This window comes from Dermacentor silvarum, chromosome 7 (genome assembly GCF_013339745.2).
Source record: "Dermacentor silvarum isolate Dsil-2018 chromosome 7, BIME_Dsil_1.4, whole genome shotgun sequence".
In the NCBI taxonomy this organism is placed as follows: domain Eukaryota; kingdom Metazoa; phylum Arthropoda; class Arachnida; order Ixodida; family Ixodidae; genus Dermacentor; species Dermacentor silvarum.
In genome coordinates this window covers 45,465,961-45,486,327 of record NC_051160.1, presented here as the reverse complement: position 1 = coordinate 45,486,327, position 20,367 = coordinate 45,465,961, and the positions used below count along the sequence as shown (strand labels likewise).

General features: G+C 48.4%; 1 protein-coding gene across 3 annotated transcripts in view; it reads right to left on the bottom strand.

Annotated features, from left to right (window-relative positions):
* Window positions 1–4,803: 4,803 nt before the first annotated feature.
* Window positions 4,804–20,367, bottom strand: part of LOC119457983 (serine/arginine repetitive matrix protein 1) — a 28,419-nt gene continuing 12,855 nt past the window's right edge. For all 3 annotated transcript variants that reach the window (XM_037719769.2, XM_037719770.2, XM_049670600.1), the window contains 4 exons: window positions 18,924–19,804; window positions 16,751–17,263; window positions 13,194–13,525; window positions 4,804–11,461 (listed from right to left, as the gene is read on the bottom strand). In XM_037719769.2, the coding sequence (XP_037575697.1) occupies window positions 11,275–11,461; window positions 13,194–13,525; window positions 16,751–17,263; window positions 18,924–19,804 (1,913 nt within the window). In that variant the 3' untranslated portion in view covers window positions 4,804–11,274. The remainder of the gene's footprint in view (window positions 11,462–13,193; window positions 13,526–16,750; window positions 17,264–18,923; window positions 19,805–20,367) is intronic.

The following is a 20,367-nucleotide window of genomic DNA, read 5'->3' as shown; positions in this document are numbered from 1 at the left end:
TGTGGGTGCGCGTGCGTGTAGGTAGGCGCTCCCATGCTGCCATGGATAGAGTGACCGTATGGCAGCATGGAAGTACCTACACAAAAAATTGCTTGACGGCAGTCCCTTAAATTCGTAACGATTTAGAGCGCAGCTTTTAAGCGCCCGTCCCTGCGGCAAGTGCTCGGCGTTGTCGGCGACCCTTGTAACCGAGCGAACGAGCACAGCGAAAGATGAAAGCGGACGCGGATATGAAAAACGGCGATAGCGAAGAGAGCGCGAGGAGCAAAGCGAAGGAGGAGGAGGGTATGGCGAAAGGGTGGGAAGAAAATCGTAGCGCCGCGCAAGACGGGCGACGACCGCCGCGACGAGATGGCGCCAGAGTAGCGCGCCGTCGTCTGTTCACCGATGGCATGCTGCAAGCGCGTCCAACGATACCATATATCGAAACAAAGCAGTGCATGAGCGGAAGACTGTCTGCGGCGGCTGCTGCGAATCGCACCCACGCGTCACCCACGCGCTGCCTCTCGCGATCTCCCGATTAGCGAGGCAGTCGCGCCACACTTCGCTGCGTTTGCAACGTGCCGCACGAGGCAGATTGTCCGCGCTAGCCAATATATCGCGAAATGAAATCACATATAGAGCTGCGCTCAAATTTCGCATTGGGAGTATCGTAATCGTCGGTGAATGTGTTCTTTTTTTATTTCGTTTTCAATAAGAATCGTTTAATTGTAAAAATGTTGTTTAAGTGTGCCGGAAGAAGGGTGTATACGCGAAGGGACATATTGTCACGACTAAAGCAGCTAACAGCCACAGAAGACAATGAAGTCAGGGACACGAGAGCAAGCGTGTTTCTCTCCGAAGAGGACAAAGTTGGCGCGGCCAATTATTCTCGAGTCTCTGAATATAGAGCTTGTGTTTGTTGTCGCACCGTCGTCCTGTATACTGTTCTTAGCGTCGTGCGACACTGGTGGAGGTGCATGCTGGGTACTGCCTGATGCCCGGAACTGCTGTGCGGAGTGCAACGTCCAGTTAAAACTCGCAACCACTTTCTACAGTGGACACTCCCGTCCACCGTTACAGTCGCTGACTTGTGGAGGTAATAGCGGTGATCCTGTTGGAAAACCTCCCACATACCGGCCCACCACCCAACGAGATGCCAACCGCAGGTGACTTCTCAGGTGACTCTACTGGTGACTCAGGTGACTGTAGAGTCACCTTCTCAGGTGACTCTACAGCACCCGCAGAGTCCCGAGACATTCCACGCTGATGCTTACGAGAACGTCGAAGATTGGCTCGCGCAATACGAGCGAGTCGTCAAGGCGAATCGGTGGACTGCAGAAGTTCGCAGGCGTCTGCTTCACCCTGGCGGACAGCACTCGTACGTGGTGCGAGAACCGGGAAGCCACACTGACTTCCTGGAATGAATTTCGACAGCAGCTTAGAACCACCTTCGCAAACAACGATCGTCGCGATTCTGCCCACCAACTAATCGAGCCGCGCATCCAGAAAGCGAATGAGAGCGTCGCCATGTTTGCGGAGGATATGACCCGCCTGTTCCGCCGCGCTGACCCAGAGATGCCGGAAGCAAATAAAATCCGTCACTTGATGCGAGGCGTCAAGGAACAACTTTTCGCCGGTCTTCGCAACCCGCCGACAACCGTTGCGGAATTCATTTCTGAGGCTATACTTCGATCGAACGAGCATGTGCAACAACGTTGCCGGCCTTACGATCGCCTAAACAACGCCTCGAGCAGCGTATCTGTTCTGACTGCCGGCAATGAGTATTCGCTTCGTGAGCTCATTCGGGAGGTCGTTCGTGAAGAGATTCGCAACCTCCTTGCGACTCCGCAAGAGTCAGTGGAGGCTTCTGTCGCAGAGGTTGTGCGACAAGAAACCAGGCAAGCATTCTCGTTGCCAGACTCCCTACCGGACATACGGTCAGTGATCTACGCGTCGGCTATATTTGTCGTCCTCATCCAGCAGCAGCCTACAACTCGTCACCAATGGCTCATCCTTTCAACGAGCCACCATCCGCGCCGTACAACGCCCAACTTGGCCGCAGAGAACACCCACAAGTCGACCACTTGTTCGCAGGACGGACATGTGGCGCACCGTCGACCGCTGTCCCTTGCGCTTTCATTGTGGAGAAGCCGGCCATGTTTACCGTCTTTAACGCGATGTCGCAGAAACCGTGTCGCAGAAAATCCGGCGTCGGCGTAAGCATCGGCGTCCGTGACATCCGTGGCGGAGAAATTCATCCCGAACCACCCCGACCACACAGGCCCTCCGCATGGCGCAAGGTGTTGGTAAACAAAAAATGAATTTCTTAAAGTCCGTCAGAAAAATCGTAAAGTACGATTAACTATAACCTACAGACATGATAGCGTCGGATTGTAATTTGAATATACGAGAAAAAAAAAAGAAGCCAGACAAGCAGCCAGGGATCTTTAAATGATATCGCGTTCCACTCTTAAAGGCGAAGCTTAAGCGTCCTCCAATTCTGATGGTGCGCGGCTCAAGCAAACAACGCTCACGCACGCTATTTCGTACGTAACGTGACGCTGGATACCAGATCTTTCCACTTACCTTCCCTCGAGCTCGCTTCTAAAACAGGCGCTACACTGACGACGGTGCTACACAAGGACAACCATCCACTCGTCGACCCCGCTCTCCGTCACCTGCACCGAGCTCTTCGCCGCAAGGTCTCAGTTACGCCGATGTAGTCGGGGTAAGGTGGTCAGGGGCGGCAGATGCCCTAACACTCGTCGGGGAAACTAACAGGAGCGACCTTTAGGGGGGAGGTTACCGACCGTCGAAATGCTATAACACCCGCAACACTATCTGTGCGATCGGACGATATGCTTCTGCCGAACCCAAGGGAAGTCGTAAATGCCGACCTCGCTGTTTTTATAGACGTTACCCAGTAACCGCGTTAGTAGATACTGAGGCCGATTTCTCGATAATCAGCCAGAAACTCGCCGATAGCCTTAATAAAGTCAAGACATCATGGACGGGTCCCCACATAAGAACGGCGGGAGGTCAATTGATGACCCCAGCAGGCAAATGCACTGCCAGAATTTTGCCGGAGTACTGCAGAGACGTGATATTGGAAATGGATTTCCTGCAGGAATACGGCGCTATTATAAACATTCCGGCCAGGTCGGTCACGTTTTGGATGGGCGCAGATTCGAACGTACCCTGTGAAGATCAGCGACGTGATCATTTACGTATCTTCGACGACGATGTGACCATCCCTCCGCTCCTCAAGCGCTCTTGTGCCTGTCACATGCGACACGCCAAGCAGCTCCAACATGTTCGCCGAACAAATTCCTGCTCTGCTGTTTGGTCATGGCGTATCAATTGCAAGAGGCATAGCTGGCATTAATCGCGGACAGACGGACGTCCTACTGACAAACTTTAGCCCTGAACGGCGGCATCTTATAAGAGGCATATGGCAGTCGCGTACGTGGAAGAGCACAATAAGGTTGCCGACTGCATAGCAAGACGATTCCGCCGGCCTAGCCGATCATGCCTCTATCCATTGATGTCGGCCCAAGCTTGCTACCTACACAGACAAGAAAGGCTTCTAGATATATATGATCCATAGCTGGCGGGTGGTGGAAGAAACCACGACTTTCACACGAAATAATATATGCGACGACCGCCCGGAATGTGGTTGAGAATGCGCACATACATTTGTGGCAGTATAGTTTTTTTTTTTTTTTTAAATCAGGAAATACGCAGATGCTCACGTCTTGGTCTATACTTATTTTACTCGTTTATAGTTATCGAGTGAATGGTCGGGATGGTGCAAAGTGCTTGTACGAATACCCAATTGTTTTGTGTAACAGCCGTCAATTCTTATCTAGATGTGTCAGTGTGATGCAAATCTCCGTGGCCGACATCAGAGGTCCGAATTGCACCTATACCGCGTGTGGGTGTACGGTGCTGTGCGTGAGTTCGACTTCCTGGTGTTTACGCAGAGGACACATTTCGTGTATACTCCTTGTTCTTTAGTTTGGTCTGTTCACAAATACGATTTTAGTCCTTGCGTAAAGTTGATTGTTCGCAATCTGTGCCACTATAGTGTTGCAGCCCTAAACGTTGCAAGTCCTGCGTCGACACGAATAAAAGAAAATTAAAATGACTTAATGCTTTTCGTGGTGCATTTACTCGCATTTAGAACGCAAAATTTTGCATGGACGCTGCTTTGCGTCTAGGCTTTCTACGCGGTTCGAAATTCGTTGCAGTTGGCCTTTATGGTTGCACCGGAACCAGCTGTGGCAGAAGACGACGAACGCGCGAGCATAAGTTAACCTGTATCAGTAAGTAGACTACGTACCTAAATATCGAGGGGGAAAAACAAAAAAACTTGCCCTCATAGCGAGCGGAAGTTTGGCAAGCCAAAAGTTGTACAAAACGAAAGACGGGCGCGACGCCCTCGTGAAGTTCTCCCACCACGCAGCTTCTCGGTGACGTCACTAGAGTGTCTTACGGTTTAGTTGAGTGTTCGTCAACGTAGGATGATTAAAGTGTATATCCGACGTGAACCAGAGACAGCAATACAGGAACTTTTGAGGTCTGCCTATGCACCAAGACGGGCCAAATACGAAACCTTCCCGAATTTCGTTACGTAATGCTGACTTACCGGCGTTGCGGTTTGGGCACGTATTTCAAAAGAGGCAAGTTTGGTCTTCTATTTCTCCGCTAGTTATTGTCATTGTGTAAGAGTTTTCATGAAACACGTCAGCTGTATAAACGGATAGTTTCTCTTTAGTGTGCTTTTAAAAGGACCGGGCACAAAAAAGACAGCTACAAAGCTTTCTTTTCACTCTTTTTATTACTCTCATTATCAAATGCACTTTCGATTTTTTTGTGTAGGGGAAAGAGAACAGGAGGTTCAACAACACACATAAATCCACGAACAAACTGATCGGGCAAACAACGCAGTGAAAATGAAAAATGGGGAAAGGGGGAGGCGATAACACACGTGAAGATGGCGACCCGGCAAGGATGTTAGTAACTTCAAGAAAAGTACACCGCGCGGCAACAGACCACCAGTACTGCTTCTAAGCCACTCGCAGAGGCACAATTACCGATACACATAGTATAGATACTCGAAATGTTGTCGCACATAGATATATAATATATAGGCAGTGCTCCCAAAGGAGAGCGCTTCGCGATTCTCTCAAAAGCGGCGTCGGTGCGCGAGAGACCGCCAAAAAGCGTCGTCTGCTTTCGACGCGTCTGTCGAACAGACGAGACTGCGCAGACGCCGTCTGCATCATAAGGACGCGGCTGCGGAAATCTAGCGCCGCGGTCCTTTCTTTCACCCCCCCCAAAAAAGAACAGAGATGCCGGTCGAGTCCAAATACGGCTGTCGCTGACGTCACCAGTATATAAACTACTACCTATCACAGATGGGCGTTCTTCGGTCACTTCAACACGACACACGATGTGCGAGGGGGTAGTCTAGCAGATCGATCGATAGAGTGGTCTTTCAGCTTGAAACATAAAAGCAGAACGGGAGAAAAAAAAAATCGGATTCTGAAAGCGCCCAGCCGTGTCTTTCTGCGTCACTTTAGCCCGGAGCCACGATGGTTTCCTAAATGGCAGTTTGCCGAATAACTCAATCGGAAGAACACTTCGAACAGACGGCCCCACCAACAAATGCGATATGCCATGGGACACTGTAAGGTACGCAAAGCCAACGGTTGGTGGTGGGGGGATGGAAGTCACGGAAGAGATGTTTCAGGTGCATCACGGGATAATCCTGCCGCACCACAGTGTTTTAAAGCAATCTACAAGAAACGCACCGTGCGGAAGGCAAACTAGCGTCTTTCAATTTGGTCAAGCTGCTACAAGTACGAAGACAAAACTGAGTACGGGACCAGAGCGATGCCTAAACGAATGAGGCTCATTCTACAGCAGGAAATGCCGAAGTTCCAGATGGCAAGCCAACGAGTTACGGGGATGTCGACAGTGGGGATTATCCCCCCCCCCCCCCCCCCCCCAAGTTTAACCCGCGCCCAATTAATTGCGGGACATTCCTGAAAGCTTCTAGCTGCACTTTTGATCAATTCGGTAGTTCGGACACACCTAGAGTCACTGTATCCCGTAAGGAGCATATACAGTAATTCAACTCTAGGCACATCGGAGATGGGCCGACGCAAAGCGGCGAGGGTGTCGCATCCGCCGGGTTTCATACCCGCGAACGCAGCTCACGGCAGTTGCACACCCGAACTGCCCACTTTCAAAGAGTACCAAGCGACGGCGCAGGCAGATTATAGCGACAGCTCGCGACTAACACGTTCAGGCGTCGTTACGGCATTATGCTACCAGGTACACATCTCTCCGAGAAGCGCGGACGATCTTGTGCACAAGTCACCTGAACTCTGGCATGATCCACCATATTGTCGAATTCGCTATCCGGTCATAACCTGATTGGCTCACCCCAGGGTTGCTTCCAACATGGCAAAATTTACAAATGTCCGAAATAATACTGGGCAAAGTAAAATTCTGCCATGCTCGCGCTTTGAGCCAACGAATTTGACAGTGTCTCGCCATGGTGCAAAATGGCCAATAAAAAAAAACGGAGGGAGGCGGAAAAAGGGGGAACGCTGGCTCCGACGCCAAAGTGTTGTACTACAGGTTACTATAAACGGTACTAACTAGCATGCTAGTGTTGCGAGCTGCTGCTAAATCCTCCGTGCCCATCGTACTAATCTTCAAAACAACACTTAAACCATGCCAAATGCATTCGCCGACTCATAATATTACAAGCTGCGCGCGCGACGCCAGTTGCATTTTGCCGTGAAGCACAATCATTCCGCAACGGTTCAGGAAAACGCCTGACTAGGGCGCCCAGTACCGAAACCCTTATCTCCCGACGCTATCCCCGGATGTCCTGACGGACGCGGCCTGCGACAAGTCGGCGTTTGCGGCAGACGACGCTCTTATGACACATGAACATCGTAAGTGAACGAAGCAGATGTAATGCATCAGGACGGGAGCAGCGTAAGGCCGAAAGCATAGGGGCATCGAAACCTGGCGACCGATACTGTCACGTCTTCGCTCGTCAGTCGTATCAACTAGGACTAACGCTTCACAGCACGCGAGTCCTCGTTACCAATCCTTCGTTCCTCTAGGCTTAACTCAGCCGATTTCCTTGCTTTGTTTTGCACACAAAGCAGCAGCTAGATTCGCTGAACAAAAACCCGGTAAGTGACAAGCTTTCGTGGGGGGGGGGGGGGGGGGGGAGCAACTCGACAAAGAAAGCACACGCTGCGTCAGTCCGAAAAGACAAGCATTGCATCATTCTGAAGAACAATGCCCCAGTAATTTTTTTTTTTGCACTGACCCTCACAGCCACACAGCGTGGAGAGGAGGGGCATGTGCCCCATTCCACAGGCACAAGTTTATGCTGGGCCCACTGTCACTAGCATTGTAGGAGAGAGAAAAAAAAAAAAATCCACCACAAAGCTAACAGACAGCAAGCAACACTGCAGGAGATACCACAACTGCGCACCAAACACACCGCACAAGCGCAAACCAAAAGGCTACCACTAGCAAGCTTGGAGACATCAAAAGTCCTCGAAAGTGGGCCATACAGCAAGAGCTGCAAAGTCTCGCGAACCCACCGCAGTCTTCAACACACGGCTCAAAATACTCTCAAGGAATGAGGGCTGTCGGGCTTGACGAACGTGCGTTTATGGGCAATTTGTGGCGAGAACTACCTAGTATAGAGCGACACACACGGGAGTCGCCTAACGGCCATACAAACATTTCGCACATTCTCAAATGCTTGGTCTCCGAGATGCCGTTGGACTTCGAAACCAGTAGAGTGGCAATGTGGTTCGGCACACTTTCCTCCACTCTTCCTGAAGAGTGCGAGGACTACCCAACAGCCACAAGGAATCCGGGGTACCTAAAGCTCCCCGATAGGCCGGTGCGAGGGGCTGAAACGCAGGGAAGCGATTTTTGTCACATTTACAGAGGTCTATATAGAGTGGACCCTCATATCGAACACAGCTTAGAAGACTTCCAAGTCCTACAACTACGGCTTGCCCCGGCGGAGATGGAAACAGCAAAGAATGGAACACTTACATAAAGTGTCTAATGTCAAGTTGAATGCAAACAATTTTGCAGCAGCTCTTGTGAAGTCACAGATAATGCACTGGCTTTTAGCATCAATACGGGCTAGCCACCCCTGTTATGTCCACCCTGCAGAGTTCTTCAGCGTTCAGATACAGTTGAACCTCCACATAGTCAACATGGGTATAACGAATTATCGGATATAACAAAGTAAATCTAGAATGTTACTCTTTAACACTATGAATAGTGATATAACGAAGGTATTTTTGTGTCAGACGCAACTTCGTTATAATGAGGTTCAACTGTTATCTGTATATATATTTTTAAAAGTGGGCAGGTGGATTGCTAAAAATAAATATGCGGGTCTGTACCTTTAGAGACGAATCCTCAAAAGTACATGCAACACACAATGAAAAGGGGCAAAAATCTACAGGCTGCAGAAGCATGCAGAAAACAAGTGTATATATTAAAGTCGGCGTGCAATTAAAAAAAAAAAACGAAAACAAAATGGGGTGAAAGAAGAATCTAAAGTTGCCAAAACTGACAATTTCATGACTGACTAACACAATATGTGCATCTTTATATACTCTCATATATATATATATATATTTATATATGTATTTATATATAGATAGGCATTGTTTCATTTGCATAAATGCAGGGAGAAAAAAGATGAAATTAGTGGCACAGCGTGTAAGACCACCAATCCCGGGCAAACCTGACAAACCAAAGGTGAAATCATAAAAAAATTAGTAGGGTAGTTCTTTGTACAACGTAGAGTAAAAAATTAAGGCAAGCGGGAACCTTTCAATGAATGAAAGGACGAGGAAATTTCAGTGGCTACAGTTCACATTACGGAGTGTTGCAGCAGCAGATGGCAAAGTGCTGTTGCACTGTAGTGCAACTAAGCAGCATTATAAAAAGAGGAAAAGAAAAAAAAGAAAAAGAGGCTCCTAGGTTAAAGAAACACCTAACGCACATGCACACGGTGGTTTCACAGTAGCAAAAAAAAAAAAAAAAAGGTAGAGAGAAAGGAGAATTTATTTCACAACAAATTATTAACACAAGTCCTGACACGAAGCACACCCCCTCCCTCCCCACAACTTCAGTCAAACTAGTACGAGGGCGCCACTGAACCCTGGGGCTCCTGTGCCGTTTCGAATGGCTCGTGACGGCGCTAACACATTGATTCAATGTTGCTCTTGCCGTTTCTGCAGGGTCACTGCTAGTGGAACAAAGTTCACGCAGAGGCACAACCTCCGCTTGCGTACGCGAGTGCTTTTTGACAACACAGCAATGTCCAAACGCTTATGGTGCCGCACGTCGCCTCAGTTACTTTGTGCTGATTGAAAATGTCTTTGGAGGACAGCTTTGCAACACAGCAGTTGACAGTGGGGAATGATGACTGTAGATTGCTCCTGAAGGGTGACGATAGATGCTGCTTGTCCGTGTTTGATCGTGATTGGTCCGCGTTCGATTTACAGGATGTGCTCCCAACTTCTGGCCGTTGCATTTGCGCCAGACTTCAGCCCCCCAATCGTCCGCATTTTTTTTTTTTTCGTGAACCAAGAGCGGGAAGATGGGATATGCGGTGAAGATTGAATTCAAAACTGGTGGCATGTTAAATGGCTCTGCGTGCTCCACTCGGGCGCTCGAAGCACGATGGCGCTCATCTTCAGGGGCAAAGACATCTGTTGCATTTTTCCTGCGCCAAACTTTTTCAATGCTCCGGCTTGAAACAACTGAGCCGACAACAGCCGACAACGTTCCTTGCACGTTCACACATGAAAGAAGGAAAAATACTGCATCAAGTAAAAAATGACACTTTCACGAGAAACAACACACAAGCAACTTTGCAAGTGACAATGAGGATGCAACGAAGTCACTGAAGGTCAGCAACCAGCCACAAACTGGTGCAGCTGTTTTTAACATAGGATCTCACATCTAGTGAGAGTAACAAAACAATGTAGTCGGCACAAATACCTATAGGAAGTGTTAACAAATTTAACGTACACAGAGTTCAAATGCACATATGCTCGAGGCACTGCTCTGAACTGATTGTGCCTTTCAAGTGTATGATGAAAACGTACCACAACATGTGTGCAGAGTGGCTTTACAATGCTTGGCTTCCAATATTTCCTTAAGTACGGCTGGCCCCTCCAGTAGCGTTTCGCAGATGAAGGGTCCAAAAGGAAGAGGCCATTCGGCAGCAATTAGCAAAACATACTTGCAAATATACAATGAAACAAACTGCCCAGGTACCTGTATTACAGAACTAATATTACTACTACCCACTGCAGCAAACACGAAGTCCTCAGATTACAAGGAACTAGATTGTGCATGGGGCTTTTGATCAGGCTTTCATTTGGTTACGTTGCTTTTTCTGGCAGTTGTCTTCAGACTGAAAGCTTTAGCTTTGTTCATACCCAGATGTACAATGTGCTATAGAAATCTTGTAGTGCAAGCTCACTGGTTCTGCAGAAAGGATGGAATAAATGATGGTTAACTGCTAAACGTGCAAACAGAAGAACTCTACTGCATAGGAACAGCATATCTTAAAATCAGCACTTCGTTTTGAACAGCTGTGACGAATGATGAGTTAGCAGCAACTTAGTTAACTTTGGGCTCAGTTCAGATGGACTGTAGAGTTTCTCGGTAATCTCTTGCTGTGCGTGGTTATCGCACGCACCTCATAACCCGAACTGCAAGCACTTGCACTTGCAAACTTGCTTCCACAACTCATTGCACTGTATAAGGGTGCCCCCACAGCACCAAACCAGATCTCTGCTGACGGCAATGAAAGCGGCACTCGAAAACCGACAGTCGCAAGCTGCAGCATGTTTCAACTTGGAGACTGGTGAGGCAAATCGCCTTTCACCACACCGCAGCTCGGCTACATCGCTTCGCGTCCCCGCTCTTAACATGCATCGAGTACCAGGGTGCAACGCTGTCTTCAGCAATCAGGGCAGGAAACTGCGAAATGACATCCGAGCCCAGCCCAGACAAACAAAAGGAACCCATCAATATGATGCCCACAGATGAACAGAGAGAACAACAGAAAACTAGAAAAAAAAAAAAAAAACGATGGAGGTGGAACACGGGAACTGCCGTGGGTCACACCGCTGTGTCGGAATGCGTCATCCATTGCCTATGCTGTCCTCGAAGGAGAGAAAGGGGGGGCCTCGGGGCACGACATCTTCAGGAAGGGTTCTTGAGGATGCGCTTCTGACGGAAGTCGTACACGCGCCGGCAGAAGAACACCATCTGCGGGTCCATTCGACCTGGAGGCAGCCTGTCACGTCGAGCGTAGCCGCCTTCTTGGTCGGGCACTACTGCCATCGGTGGCCGGATCCCTTCTTCGAGCAACTTTGCTCGAGCTCGATACCTATGAAGCAAAGGAAGTGACACATTCATTGAAATGCTTGGCGTGCAAACGTAAGCATTTTTTTGAAGCAAGAAAGAGCAGTACATGTATTAGGTAATACCATGTAAGGCTCGTCCCCTCATACAGAGCGTGACAATTGGCAAAAGTTTCACGAAGCATCATGCGCACCCACGTGTGTGGCCTCCAGATTGCACTGGTGTGCGTGTTGCAATGTCAGAGGCCACTCCCTGCACGCTGGTTATTTTTCTGCAATATGCCACTGGATGGCACTGTTTACTGTCCTGTCGACATAGATATTGCCATGGTATCCCATCAGATCGCGATTACACTGTGGCATGGACCCAGGATGCTTCGACGGTATTGGTTGTGCTGTTTAACGGATTAAGCGGCGTGGTGTTCATGGCTCATTACGAAGCCGTCACTGCAAGAAGTGTGCATGTGGGCTTTGAATGCGTGGCATGCGGTTTCGTTTGAAACTGTCATTGAGAGCTTCAAGGTGACGGGAATCTCAGAGTAGTGGACAGCAGAAACAACGAGGACAAATGAATGAAAGTGTTCAGAGTTGGCTGCTAGCAGTTGTGTTATTCTGTGTAGGAGTCCGAGCGCAGTTTGAGGCTTTGGCAAGCAGCCACAAGCCTGCTTTGTAAGAGGCATGCACCCTGCACAAAAATAACTAGAAATGGCATAGCGAGCTCTTTCAATAATGACCATTCATGCTCGGATGGACAAATGTACTGCTGAAATACACCTCTCTGAACACTGTGTGCAAGGATAAATATAGCTCCATTTGCATCATGCATGGTGCGACAACAGTGTCATCTGTGCACGCAATACATGCATGACGTATCCTCTACACAATGATACCAAAGTAAGCTGCATGGGTATGGTTACAGAGATATAAGTAATAATGCTATAACATGTTCTTGCTACATTTGTTTCAGCAAGCGAGCCTCCTTTGACTGTTTTTAAAGATCGTAGTGTGCTGGCGTTACACGAGTGAATACGGTAATTTCTGGTACTTATAGAGAAGGACGAAAAAGGGAAAGGAAAGGAGAGGCTGTGGCCAATTATACTAACTGTGACCGTTTCGTACGTAGCAGGCAATGCCATGGAAGCTATGCAAGTAGTGTGGTTGCGAGCGCAAGTGATGCACTAAGGCCACTGGTCGTAGAAGTCCCATTCCATATGTGTCACAGTACAGATGTTCTTGATTCGAGATGTTCTCTGCGGAATGACTACTGCATATATTACAACTACAACTTGTGGGCGCAAGTTTATGTCAAATCACTCATTACTGGAGCACATTTGTGCTTCCAGCGTATGCGAAATTCTACGTTTTGGTCGCGAGCATAAGTGAAGCGCTGTGGCCGCTGGCCGTAGAAACATTTAACTCTGCTTGTTTAGAGGTAAATAGGTTAGGATAATTGACGGCTTTCATATAATGAATACATCATATTTTGCAACATAAAAGCATGACACTTAAATTTTAATTCTAATTACAATTGCATAGAATGCAGTGCGCATACCTATATAACTCTTTCATATGTGGTGCACTAGGTTTTCGTGGCAGATGTGAGTAGTGTGAGAAGTCTCTGTAGCCTTCGTAGCATTGCCCTATGCATGAAACAGTATAGGGGGCTATTTGTCACCAGCCTGATTCAAATGGGTTGCCATTATCGATCATCAACATCATAACAACGAAACGAGAGGCACTTCACATTTTGCCCCTCACCTGCAGTACTCGGCAAAGGTCAGCACGTAGCACTTGTCCTCGATGCACGCGACACTGTTGGCGTCGCGGTGCTTGGAGGCAAAGATCTCGTCCTCCATGTGGTGAGACTTGCGGCCCTGGTCCGTGTGCTCGGGACGATAGTACCACAGAAGACTCATCATCATCTCGCCGTCGTCCGCATTCTCCCACAGCGCCGCCACTTTGGCCACAAATGGCAGGTCGATCTTGCGCGGTCCCGACCGGAGCAGCACGCAGTCCCGTACCCGAATTACATCACCCTCCACATGCCGCATCGCTGGGAAGCACAGCCGGAAGCGTGGGGTATCCTCGTTCTGCCAAGAGAGATGAGAATGCTTAGAACTCAAGACACCACAAGAAACGGAGAAATTAAACGCAGTCGAACCTTGAGATAATGAAGTAAATATAACACTAGGGTGGCGATTTTGTAGCAATGCCTCCTCCCGACGCTAATGCTTTTCGGTGCTTTTTGCGTTCATGAGTGGTCAAAGCGATGCTTCGCCCCGATGGATCACAAATTGCTTTCTATTCTACTGCCATCATCTTCATAAGCTTATTGAAGTCCACTGATGAACAAAGGCCCCTTCAGTGATCTCCAATTTCTCCTGCCTTGCGCCAGCTGACACCATCTTACGCCTGCAAATTTACTAATTTCATCGCACCACCTAGTCCTCTGCAGTGCCCGACTATGCTTTTCTTCTCTTCACACCAATTCTTCACACCGGTTACCTATCTGCTCTACCATTACATGGCCTGCCCAGCTCCATTTCTTTTTAACGTCAATTAGAATATCGACTACACCCTTCGCTTTTCAATCCATGCTGCTGTCTTCCTGTCTCTTAACATTACGCTATAACTTCTTTTTTTTCTCACATCGCTCATCGCGTGGTCATTAACTTCTCAAGCCTAATTGTTAACCTCCAAGTTTCTGCCCCAGATGTTAGCACCGGTAAAATGCAATGACTGCATACTTCAAGGAAGGGTTATCCTATTGCTACAACAAAGCTGAAAGCAAGGTACGAGACAACATTGCTGCAGAGAGGTCCGCACATTAAAGTTGCATTGCAAATACTCTACAGTGGGGCCCTTCCCACTACCTCATCGTGCTGCCATTAGAAGAGCGTCAGCAACATCTCAGGTATCATGCAACTTTGTGAAGCCGCCTGCACACGCAGGCGACTTCACTCGAGCACTTTATCCAATTGTAAGCCGTGGCGTGTCTCCTGATCATGGGGGCCACAAGAAAAGTTTTCAGTGGAGAGACGCACTCATCAGACAGAAGGAACCAGTGAAATGCCTTTACAAATTCTGCAATAGTGTTCGGCCTTTAATTTCAGGACACATGTTCACCTACAGCGAACTAGTTTTTGTACTGTTCTCCTTTTAAGACTGCTACACTATCAATTACAGCAAAGAAAATGTATATTTGTTCACTCACACTTCAAAGTAGTATATTGTGGCAGCACGAGCAAGTTGAAACAGCATGGAAATGCGTAACCATTTTGGCCAATGGCTTGTCTTGGCGGGCCCACAGCCAGCAAGTCAACATGCTGATCTCGCATAATCACACTGACTGCCCAGTTGCATATTAACAATGCAGAGAGATTGTTTGCGTGCTATGTATACAGCAAGCCACCAAATGGTCACCAAAATCGACACGAGACCCTTCGCTAACCCGTCAGAAGCATCATGCTTGCGTTTCTTTCGCACGTAACCGATCATCAATTTTTCCTCGTATATATGCATATATATGAGCGCGTACGCTTATAACAAATATCAGATGTAACAAAGGCATGTTCATGTCGGACATGACTTCGTTATAATGAGGCTTAAGCGCACACTGTGTGCAGCAAATAATCGTTTACGCTACATTTCACTGTAATGAAAGTAGTGTAGTTCTTTAAAAAATTTGAAAAACTGGTGTGTGCACTCTCAATCCGGGCCCCCAAGAACACAATTTCCTGCTAGTCACTTTGCTTGTCAGTCACGTAATTCACGGAAGCACCAACATCAATGCTGGTATCTCATGGGGCCATCTCCAAACAGATTCTGCAGGTCTTGTACTTCTATGAGCAACTGTGTTCAACATACCTGCTAGTGACATTACAGTGCAGTGACATTACATTCACAAAGCAATCTCATAGATCTTTTCCACAAAGAACACCTTTGCCATGCAAAAGCATTTAGAGTTATCTTGTAGTCAAAATTTTGTACTTGCACTTCAGTTCCTGGTTACCGTTGGCATTGTGAGAGGCTGCTTTCAGTGTTGCCTGGACCTGCTTCGAATTCAAAGCAGTGTATTTCGCTTGATTACAGTTACTTCTGCAATTTTATGTGAAGTAGATGCACGAGAATGTGAAAAAAGAACCACTTCCCTGACGTGACGAAAGATATATAGCTGGAGTTAGCGCTACTGCACTTTTTATCCTTGTTTTGCTTCTGCTGTTATGAACCTTAACGAAATCACCTCTTGATCATGCTGGGCCGTATTTTTTAATGCTTCTTTTCATACTTTTGCATGAAAATTCGAATGTCGTGCTACAATTCCTACAAAGGTCAGCCACATGCCGGCACAGATGATCGGAAATGAATAGAGGAAGAGGAGAACAATCTTTCAAAAATATAATCCCTTGCTAGATATGGACCATTAACTGACATTCGTCAAGTTCTTCGAGCTCAACCACTCGCCGTCACTTGTCAATCCTGGTGCGCAGGGCCCGTCGACAGTGATATCGGTTTTGTCAAACCGGTTGATTATCCCCACTTCGTCTGCCGCGCATGAAGCCTTTGTCTCCCCCCTGCTTGGCTCTTCCCAAAAGTGCACCGGGAGGCTGGCACGGTTTCAGGTAGTTGACTCTCGTCCCGAACAAAGCTGTTTTGCAGCTCTGGAGGGTCGTTCGAGAATGACTCGTCCCCTCCAGCCAACCGAGCGCCTACCAGGCGAGGAGGAAATGCCGGACAAAGGCAGCCATCAAAGAGTACAGCCCTTGGGGCGTCGCCATTGGCCGAAAATGACGCCACCTGAGCCGACTCGACGATTGGCTGAAAATGACGTGACCCCGAGAGACCGAAGGGGTTAAAAGACATATCGAGAAGAGAGACATTCTTCTTGCCACGGGCCGCAGCATCCGATTTGCTGCTGGCTGTCGGTGACTTTATTACTGTTCTTTACTTTCTGCTAATCCTGTAAATAATGTAAATAAACCTTCAGTTGTCAAATTCTCCTCAACGTCGGCCAACTCCCACACTCAACTGCAAGATCTAATACCCTCCATACAAAAATGTATAGCTTAGAGCTTAAATGTTCACAGGACATGGGACCTGCAAAAAAGACCTGCACTTTTGCAAAGCCTGGGCCCATGGCCTCAAATTAATTTCAATGTGCAGCAGCTTTTGTGACACATGAGCAGTTCATTAAATTAGAAGCACCACGCCTTAGCAAAGCTGAAATTCACATTTGCCGTGGAACACGCATGCTGCAAGGTTTTGTGGCCAACTGTACGCATACTTGGCAAAAAACCGTCCTCATCGCCACTCACGTTCATGACGACGACCCTCTGGATGGGCTCGCCATCCCAAGACCACCCGTGAGCAAACTTCCTCCGCGGCAGTCGCTTGTTGCTCAGCAGCAGTCTCGGGGGAAGCACTACAACGGGGGTCTTGTTGGCCTGCAGCAGGGAAGAGTTTTTCGGCCCCGCCGCACCAGTCACAGAGGACGACTGCACCTTCTTTGCAGTCGGCTGCGCGGTGCCGGCCGAGCCGTTCTCCTTCCGCGGCTTGCCCGGGGGCAGGCTCGCAGCATGTTCGCTCACACCACCTTCACTGTCGTTGGCAGTGTTCGTCACGACGGCACTTTTCTTGCTAGCCACAGGCGTCGACACCGCGGATGCGGAAGAAGAAACGTTTTCCGCTGTTCCGGACGACAGCTCTGTTGGAGAGGTCTCCTCTGGTCCGACAGATAGCCTCAGCCTCTTTTTCTCCGCGACTCCAACGGCTGCCACATGGTTTGGAAGAGACTTCTTGAGGCCGTTTTTAGCAGCCGGCAGGCACACCTGGAGTGGTATCATGAGGGGAAGTTTGAAATGAGTGAGGAGGGATCGGCTTACAAGAAGGCAAACAACTTTGTTCATTACATGGGTGGATTTAAATAAATACTGACATGACCAGTAACGGAGCTATACTGCTTACCACTCGCTGGACAAAAGCAGCATTTCTCCAAAAGGGTTGGGGGTAGGTGCACTCCCTCTTACTCGTTTAACCAAAAGCATTTTGTAACGAAGAGGGGGGGAAAAAAAAAGAACACCAATGCTTAACGACTAACAGCCTTTTGTCAACTATTTCTGTGCATTTTAAAGCACGAACCATTTGCATTACAAGCTCCACTAAACCAATCTCCAAAAGAATAAAGAGCTGGGCAAAATTGCACATTGTGGGAACAGTGCAAGAGGCAAAGGATGGAAGAGAGCACAGGCACCAACTTGCAAATCAAGTTGGTCCACTTCAGAAGATCTCCTACAGATGCAGATCACAGAATCTTGATATTTGCTTTTGGCATACAGGTGCAGAGCTGCGAACTGTGTGCTTCGATGTTTTTATTTACCGATTTTTTGGCGATTTCTGTAAAATATTACAGGCCCTAAATCAAAATGTTGCTGCCAGAGTAGGCAAAATTTAGCTTTCGCTCCTTATGAAGCACACTATATAAATTCAAGTCTGTTCAACCGTTCTCTACTTCCAGTTTTTCCCGTGCATTTGAATGGGGAACTCCGAGTTGACACCGAGCTTATTTATGCCCACAGGTCTGCCTCTCCAACTAGAAAGTACGACCGATTCAACTGCTGCAGTAAATCTGGCAACTCATTAACAGTTGCAAAAGTCTCATTAACAGTCGCACCAAAACAATAAAAATGAATTACAGGGCATAACGTCCCAAAGGAACTTGCAGGATACTAGTGACACTGCAGTGATGAGCTCCAGATTCATTCAGACCACCTGAAGTCATTTAACATACACCTAAATCAAAGTATGCGAGTGTTTTTGCATACTGCCCCATTGGAATGTGGAAGCCAGGGCTGTGAATTGAACCAGCCATCTCATGCTCAACATCAGTGCACCATAATATCCACTGAGCCCCCACGGCAAGTAACACTAACAAAATGTCAGAGTGAGAAGAACGAGAGAAACCGAGGGGCTTGACCTTTATAAGTTATGTTATGCTAGCAAACAAACATAAGAATATCAGAGAAAGCACTAGGGAAACGAACTGTTTGTTTAACTGAAATGCACAAATAAGAAAAAGGGATATGAAAGGGAACGTAAAGAGAATTTGCGGAAGGTGGGAGCCAAACTCGTGTTGTTTGCATCTGTATTAGGCATGTGATGCTCTATTAGTTGAGCTAGCCCGTCCTCCCCTACACTGTGTGTCCTAGATTTAGCTCTGGCAGTGTTGGCCAGTGCCACTCGTGGTCATGAAAGTTGGTGTAAGGATTACCGTGGTGGCCATTCTATGGTAGAGAAAAGCGGAAGACGTGGGTTTGGCTTCCACCTGCAGCAAGTTGTGCTTTCGTTCACTTTAATTTTCCTTTGCCTTATTATTTCTATGCTTCAATTAAAAATGCAGAACAGTTCATTTGCCCCGTGCTTTCCTTGGCCTCATCATTGTCTGATGGCTAACACGATGCCTATCGCTTCAATCTTAACGCAAAGTGGTACCTTATCTGTCTCGCTGGTCTTCAGGAAGCTCCGTTTCACAGTCTTTGCCGAAGAGGACTTTTTGTCGGTCATTCGTTCTTCTGCCGACGAAGCTCGGCCCAATCTCTGTTGCGCTGCCACTGTGCCAGCCTTGATCTGCTTCTCCACACTCCTTGGTCTTTTCTTTGTGGCCGCGACCGGTTCTATAGCCGTGATGTTCGTCTCCGATTGCAGCGTCGTTGCCATTGGCTTCACCGGTGGTGGCTTGGGCGCATTCTTTGTCAGGACTAGAGGCTCGGCCACGGACAGCTGTGCTTCCGGCTGGAAGGGGGTTGTCCGCGACTCGCCATTGGCCCCGCCGTCCTTTCCTGCCGCTTTGGAAGCGTCCGAAAAGTCGTTGCCCTGCGACGGTGACTTGGTTTCCGGCGGTGTCACGGGCTCCGACTTGGGAACAGTCGCTGCAGACGCCGTCGTCGACATCTGATAAGAGTCGGTGGTTGACTGGGGCGGTGGAGCCGGAGGCGGAGCCACGCCCGATGACGAAACTGGGGGCGGAGCGCTGGACGAGCTAGAGGCAGGCTGCGGCTGGAAAGGTGGTTGGGCATGGTAGGGGCCGGGCCGATAGGGCGGGTAGCCCTGGGGAGGAGTGGGGCCTGGGGCTCCGCTGCCCTGGGGCTGTGGAGGGGGACTGCAAGGCATGTGTTCCGAGTAACAGTGCGGCGGAGGAGGTGGGGGGCAGAGGGGGGAAGGGCAGTGAGGAGAGGGGAACCCGCTGGGGGGCGGAGGCGGGGGAACTGGGGCGGCCCGATGCTGTGGGTGGTACGGCACGGGCTTGTGAATGAGGCATTGGTCGTGCGGCGGCGGCTGGATCATTGGCCCCGCAGGTTGGTAGTAGCTGGGCACTGGAACCATAGAGAAAAAATCCCCACCCCCGAGGGTCAGTTTGTGGGTGAACTCCCAGAATTCTGTGTGACATGAAACTGCACTTGGGCCAATTTTGAGGGCATTTGATGACTGTCAGAATACGTTAAACTACTCATACTATTTTTCAAAGACATTTTTTACACGTAAGATCATTTCCCACGGGGATCGTTTAGGCATGCCTTACACAAAAACAAAACAAGGAAAAGAAGTTATGGCTGTTATCTGTCAAAACCTAACTGCACTCAAGAAGGCTTGCGTAGTTGTGAATCACGTTTCATGCAACGTTTCTTTTTACCACATGAACAATGTTGCATGTTCAGTGCTGAAGTGCAAAGACCAGAGATGACCTCACAATGAGACAGAAACAATCACAGGTTTGTCGCACAAACATGCAATGCACAAGAGAAAAACACACATGGCTACGAAAACTTGAATTCTTGAAGCTACATACACCCTGTTGACAAACCTAATTGCGTGGCTTTTGCTCAACTGCAATTAACCAAAAAAGAAATCAACTCATCTCGCTCATTGCATAGCGAGG